Raw genomic sequence first — 7,568 nt, forward strand, 5'->3', positions numbered from 1 at the left:
CCGGTGTCAAAGGTGACTGTATCACTTTTCTAAGAGGGGACTCCTCATGTGATGATATGTCTTTTTGGAGATAGGGACCACTTTTGGAAACGTGCTCGGTTTTTCCACCACTTGTTACTTTCCCCCGCTGCTACACCTTCACGTTGGCCCGAGCATGGCTCTCTACTCCCGGGTTTTGGTCGTGCTGCTTTACGGATGGAGTTATGTGTGCGTTGGATACTGCGCGATGCTGAAAACAGACAGTCTCAGCGACAGGCGAAAGGTGGATTTTACGCACTCGGAGGATAAAAAGCATCCCGCGAAAGACGACCAGGACCTGGTTTTACAGGATACAATGACGGAACACATGCAGATGCTTTACACCAAATACAACCGGGCTGGATTTCCCTACAAGGACGGCAACACTGTCCGCAGTTTCAAGGCGCATTGGGGTAGGTGTCCAACGTTTTTACGCATGTTAACAATAGTCTAGAGTCTAGTTGTTATAATAATAATAATAATAATTATTATTATTATTATTATTATTATTATTATTATTATTATTATTATGTTAATATAAACTGGATCTTGTTACGTCTCCTGCCTCGCTCAGCTGGAACTATTCGCACATTACAAGTGCATCGATGAGGTCACATAATCTGTGCGCAATTTAGGTGAAATAAACCAACATTTCAAGTAGAAACTTGTTTATTATCCTGCTTTCGGTTTTAAACCCGAAAAGCAAACAGTTCCCCTTAACATTCCCGCGCCGGTTTGCAGATCCACCTGTTGATCCAGTCGTGGGAATGTGATCAACCTGTTACCATCTCCCCGCGCCAGGAAAACGAGATCTCTGCGCCTGATCTCCGCACGCACGATCGTCTCCCTGCACATTTGTTTTCTCACCTTTAAGATTTTGGAGTCCGATAGTCCATATTTTCTTTTCCCTGGAGCCAACATCTGACAGCTGCCCAACATGACTGTAATGTGGCAGAATTTGAGAGTTTTCCCCGCAATGAGTCTGCTTTATGAGTCTGATTTAAATGAGTGTTTTAGTTCCTTTTAATCTAATAAATTGCGCTGTGTTATTATCACTATTAAAGACGACCCGTTTCAGCATCAGGGTCGAAGTTTCTTAGATTCGACTGCCTCCTATCGCCTGGTAGCGGTATGACATAGCATTAAAGGGTCAGTTGACCCAAATCCTTTTCTATCTCCACAGTGATCTCTACTCATGCAGATGGGGTTTTGTTTTAGATAGTTTGGGATACTTCCACCTCACACCAGCTGAGATGAGATTCAGTTGTGTAGTTTAAAGAGACGGTTACTCTGGATGATTCACAGATCCCACTGTGGAAATGAGAAAATGCTGGATAAGGGAAATTCGATTCTGATCTTATTGTGTATTTAATGAACACAGTTGGTTCGTGTGTGTATTTGTGCTGCGTTGTGTTAATACCGTGCTTCGTTATCCACACAGGGACGATAAACAAGAAGCAGCTGCAGATTTTCAACCTCACCTCCCTCACCAGGTCAGAAGACGTTCTGTCCGCCACTCTGCATTATTACATCGGAGACCTTCAGAACAGCACCCGGGGCTGCCCCGGGTCCAAGGGTTGCATCCGCCACGGCCCCCGGAGGCACAACCACATCCACATGGTCATCTGGAGCTTCGCCTCCTTGGACAACAAGATCAGGACTCTTGGGCACTTTCGGATCAACGTGTCCACCCTCTACAGGGACTTCATATCTTGGCAGTGGAAAGACGTGACTCGCGTGGTCGACCAGGCCAAACAGCACGACGAGCTGCTCATTGGGATCGAGGTGGCTTCGCAAGGGCCCCAGCCGTGGAAGAAGCTCCTGTCCGACCGCTCGCCCTACATCCTTGTCTACGCCAACGACTCTGCCATTTCGGAGCCCGAGAGCGTGGTGGCGACCCTCCAGAGACACCACCCGGTGGCGGGGGAGGGCTCCGTCTCACACAGCTTCCAGAAACTGGGCCTGCGCGAGCAGAACGACACCGAACAAGAGCCGCCGAGGCCCCGACACAGGCGCTCGGTGAACGTCCTGCTCCCGCTGCAGAACAACGAGCTCCCCGGGCCCGAGTACCCGTACGAGACGACCACGTGGGACGAGACGAGCCCCTATGAGCCCTTCGAAAACAAGCAGACTCGTCGGCCGCGCAAAAAGCCACGCAAGAACCAGCGGCACAAGATGCCCCTGTTGCAGTTCGACGAGCAGACCATCAAAAAGGCGCGAAAGAAGCAGTGGAACGAGCCCAGGAACTGCGCTCGCAGATACCTGAAGGTGGACTTTGCTGACATCGGATGGAGCGAATGGATTATATCGCCCAAGTCGTTCAATGCCTACTACTGCTCAGGGTCCTGCCAGTTCCCCATGCCAAAGGTGAGACCCCTTGTAGTTCTGCAATGGTTGCCAACCTGAGGGTCAGTAATGGGGAACAGATGGATTACTCCAGATGTTCCACCAATACTGGTTGGGAATTAGTGTTTTATTTCTTTAGGCCCCAACATTTTATTCAAATAAAACAGGAGAAAATAGACAAGTAGAGTGACTCAATAAGTCAAACGGGTCACACTTCTAACACTGTCAACACTATCTTGTGGTCCAACATATCAGGGTTTTTCTTTCGCCAGCTCCTTAACCTTAAAGTAAATTCCTATCAATGTGCAGTCACGTCAGTCTGTATATTGAACGTTCAAAAGCTGCTTTTTTTCAGTGTGGTGTACATTAATATCAGGGATCCCTGAAGCCCATCTGTCTTGTATTATAGATGATAATGCCAAAGAAACAGATGTAAATGTTTCCCATCTGCTTTAATCTTCAGCTGCCATGGTAAACCAGTTACCGTGGCAGCTGATTGTATCTTCTATAGTTTATCTTAATGTCATTAGGTCTTTGAAGATGTGCATCAGAGCTCAATTTATGAAATTAAGTAAAGTAGAAATAGTCCAAAGTGAAGTCTCTTTGCTAAACATGCAGTGAAAGTGGTGAAACCACAGATGATGTCACCTAAATGGCTTTTTAAGAACAAAAAGAATCGTCCCGCTCAGACACACATACTTCCTGAGGAGCAGGTGGCCGACCTCGACATGGAAAAATCAATAAAACCTTGTGCTTGAGGAAAAAAATACGTCGAGAAGCTTTCAGGGAGCGACTCAGTTTCATGAACATACAAAGATAGAAATAAAGACGGTGATATTAATCACGGGCTCTTCTCGTAGCTCGTGGCCAAAGATAAGATCACAGGTATTTTAAACATGGCCGGAATGCACGAGATCCATCCACTTAATTCATTACCTGGAGTCGCCGGCCTTTGTAGTCGGACGTAATTAGTCCCAGAAGTAGAGCCCCAGGCGGCCCCCGCCCTCTGCTGCCTGTGATCCTGTGATGTTGTTCCTCTTCTGTCAGGCCAAAGTTTTAGAAGCTGCTAAATAGCTGCGATTAAAAGGTGCCCTGTCACTGATTGGATCCTGTTAAGACCTGAAGCAGCTGATCGGGCGTGTGAACTGCTGCTGGACAGAGTCGGCCCTCAGATTTTCATCCACCCGCAAACGCCGAACAAGATTACGTTAAGTGTTTTTTTCTGTGAGGGAACATCGTTTCTTAGAAGGCTAAATATTGATTGGTTGGATGATAGTTAAACTTACGTAAGCTTACTTAAACAATAGCTAAGAACGGTGAAAAAACACTGGAGGTTCAGTTTTAAACCATGATTTAACTTTAAAGATTAGAAGATTTAATTTAAACCTCTCTTGAAACTCTATGTTTTTGCTCTTAACCTAGATTAAATCTAAATTCTGTGACACCAACATCTTTGATTCCAACTTATTTATCTATATTTGGGTAAGCAAGCATCATATCAGTTAAAACTTTTTTTATTTTCAACAGAGCTCTGCTTAATTTTGAATATGGATTTGCTCGTTTTACACCCAGTTTAGCTTAACTCTGATTAGAACTGCTCTTGTTGGTGCAATTTGGGTCTTATTTCCATAGATTTGGCCATCTTTCTGTTGGTTATGATAATAACACTGATGGCTTCTCACAAAGGTTAACTCAGATTATCTAGACCACTTTATTTTTAGGTGAAACACCCAGAATTTCACAACAATAGCAAGAACCATAGTTCATAATTGACAATCTTGGCTAATTATAAGACTGCTCACTTTCTTTTACTCTTCCAAATACATTTGGCAAATATCTGCCCACTCTTTGATTTTCCCCACTCAGATGTTATTTGGTGATGTTGCTTCCTGTGATCTCAGTGAAAGGAACAAAAACTGTGGAAATAACATCCACGTTGTTAGAAACCTTCTCTTTAAGTGCATTTAAAAAGATAGTTATGAAACAAGATGCATAACATTCACACGCTTCTATAGAAGAAGAACCAAAATAAATTGTGTTACTCTAAGGTTGCAGTTCTTTGACTCGTAATCATAGAGGAACCGTTTTTTGGGTGCTATATGGAACTCATGTTTCAAAGTGCTACACAGTACCTTTGTCAGATGGTTCCACATGGTACAATCTTAGGTGACTCTGCACTTTGGTGTAGTTTAGATTACAGGGGAAAGAACCAGTAGAGAACCTCTTAAGTGCCCTTTAAGTCCTCTATGTGCTATATAGCAGCTCTATCAGGAATTAAAGTGCATCACTGAATACTATCAAAGGAAAACGTTTGGTTTTAAAGTGATTGATTTTGCTGATGGAATTCTGTAAAAATGATCATCTTCTTCTTTGGATACATGAAACCCTTTTAAATCCTCTTGATCCCTCTGCTTTAGACTCTGAAGCCGTCGAACCACGCCACCATCCAGAGCATCGTGCGGGCGGTGGGCGTTGTCCCGGGCATCCCCGAGCCGTGCTGCGTCCCGGAGAAGATGTCCTCCCTCAGCATCCTCTTCTTCGACGAGGACAAGAACGTGGTGCTGAAAGTCTACCCCAACATGACCGTCGAGTCGTGCGCCTGTCGATAGATTGTCTTTGTCCCTCGATGCCTGTTCACATAAAAACTCACGTCAGAAAAAAAAGGAAAAGGAATAAAAATTAAAAAAAGAAATGTCACACGCAGCCAAACCGACACTCTCTCCTCCGGTTCCTTTTTTACTCTCATTCACTTCCAAACGCCCGTTGAACGCAACTTCCCTTTTTGCACTGGAGGAGAGCACTGCCTTGTTGTTCCAGGCGAAGAGGAGGCGGGTCTGTTCGTGGGATGGGACGGGCCGTGTTAGTGGTCCTCGTGGAAGATAACTGGAATGGAAAGTCAAAATCTCCACACTTCCAATTTCTCCACGCTTCCGATTTCTCCACACCGTTTATCTCTACGTCTTCGCTGTGAATGAATCTCACTAGCAAACATCAACACAAATACGAGGCAGAACAGACAAGAACTGAAGGAAACGTCACTTTTCAGGAAAAATGATCTCAGTTTGAACTGATGCCTCGTCTCTCTCTCTTTCTCTTATCTCTCTCCTTCACGGCTTGAAGTTGTCTTTGGTCATCACCACCAAGTCATCTGTGCTCGCACTTGCATGGTTTTTTGTTACTATTTGTATGTATTTATGTCTGTACTATCACTGTGTTATTCACTATATGAGAAGTTATTGTATAATTATTGGCTTGGCTGCTATAGAGAGATATATTAGATTCCAAAGCCAGACTTGTGTCGCAGACGGTACAGTAGACAGCCGTGCATATTTGTGTTTTTAGATCACCGCTCACCTTTTAAGGGTTTATCATGTGCAGGAGTGTAAGCTACTTTTCATTTGTGGTCTTGGTTAAGAGTTGGATTGGGGAGTGTTGGAGCAGGAAATTATTTCAGATTTCATTTTTAACGATAAAGGGATATGGCATATCAACAGGAGAGAGTATTACATTGTCGCTGTGTGTTTATTCCAAGTGTGAAACCACAGGACTGGAAAAAGCCACTTGATGCTTTTGTGGAATTCATGAAACATTTACAAGCTCAAAAAGAACGAAGTCGTGGGACTTAGCAGGTATAAAGGATTTATCCTGATAGTTTCAGAGGCTCTCATCAGGCTGAACCTATTACTTTCTGGTGTTGTTAGAGTCCGGAACATGTTGCCATTACATTCTGTTCAAAATGATATACCGTATTTGCAGCAAAATATTACATTTATGAAGACAATCTATTATAAACTGCCAGAGTGCTTCTAGAAAGAGTCAGTATCAAGTCAATATACTGGTCTGGAATCAGTTTTTGCTTTACATATTGTTGAAGTGCATCCTTTTCTTTTCTTTTTTTTTTTGCCAATTTCATTGAAAAATACTGAAATAGATCGAAGATCTGTGTTTTCAGCTCCAAGGGGGAAAACGGGGTTGTCGGGGGCAGCAACAGTCTAATATCTCTGCTCATATAAAAGTAGAGGAAACAAAGATGAGCTGTGCATTATGCGCCACTGTCCCTCAAAGTAATCAAAAATTCTGCTCCTGGGATTTTATCACCATGTTCAAATTCCCATTTCTTTTCAAAATAAAAACAAAAATGTTGAGCAACACGTATTGAAAGATCGAGGAGGGCTGATCTTTTTCCTGGGTCGCATCAGCCTTTTAATATTACTTTGTAGCGTTGTTTTTACATAAATCATGGGGGGGATTTGATCACATGTGCGTTGCGTCAGGTGACAGATGTCAGCGACATTGAACAACGTTCCCAACAGGAAGAGCAGTTCACATGTTGTCATGTTGCCTCGAGTTGTGCATTATTTTCTGGAGTTCATGAAACCAAATATTTATTCAGAGCAAATAGAACGAAATATAGCAGCAACCATTTCTTTTGTATTTGTACATGTTTTTTGTATATAGCTCAGTATGCTGATGACACTCTGGTGTCTGTTTGAGATAGAAGTGCCTTTTGAATGGGTGGATTTCTGCTGTTCAAACGCTTTGATTTGGTGCAGAGAACTGAGCTGCAGTCAGAGCGAGCAGCTTGGAAGAGTCTCTCGTTGGTACAAATTAGCCTACAGTGAGTGAACATAGTGCATATTATTTTGATAAGTATGATTGCCAGTGGAATTTATTCTTAAAATGTATTTCAAATAATTCACTATTTTGATATTTAAGAGACATTTATTTTGTGTCGATAGCGAAGGGCAGATTTTTTAAATACTTTATATGTTTTGTACTGACACTTTTTTCCAGTCTTTGTGCTTCCTCATCTTGTGCCAATACATATTTTTTTTCAGTAGAATGGAGTGTCTTCCTTGTGTTAGTACGACATCGCAGACATGATGGCCGCTGATCGAGTCGTTTTTTGGGGGGCCTTTTTCTTTTGCTGCATTTGAGACTCGACTGCGTTTCTAAAATTGATTTGTGTGTGCAAACACCAAAAACACTTATATACAGTACAGTATACAGTTTACTCTACTTCACTGTTCGATCCTATCTTGTAAATGTTATGATGTAGCTAAAAAAAAAAAGAAGAAAAAAAGAAAATGCTTGTACAATAAGCTTCATAAAATATATTTGTATATGGAAATGACCTTTTAACATGCATCTATTTATTTTCTGTATGTTGCATATCTTGTACAGGTTGTGGTCCGGGGATGGGG

General features: G+C 42.7%; 1 protein-coding gene across 1 annotated transcript; it reads left to right on the forward strand.

The window, feature by feature from the left end:
• The first annotated feature begins 24 nt into the window (after positions 1-24).
• bmp3 (bone morphogenetic protein 3) lies at positions 25-7,349 on the forward strand. The gene is made up of 3 exons (XM_084025841.1): positions 25-431; positions 1,460-2,385; positions 4,782-7,349. Exons 1-3 carry the CDS (start codon positions 155-157, stop codon positions 4,971-4,973), a joined length of 1,395 nt encoding a protein of 464 aa, XP_083881967.1. The 5' UTR covers positions 25-154; the 3' UTR covers positions 4,974-7,349.
• The last annotated feature ends 219 nt before the right edge of the window (positions 7,350-7,568 follow it).

Source organism: Eutrigla gurnardus, assembly GCF_963514095.1.
Source record: "Eutrigla gurnardus genome assembly, chromosome: 13".
Classification (NCBI taxonomy): domain Eukaryota; kingdom Metazoa; phylum Chordata; class Actinopteri; order Perciformes; family Triglidae; genus Eutrigla; species Eutrigla gurnardus.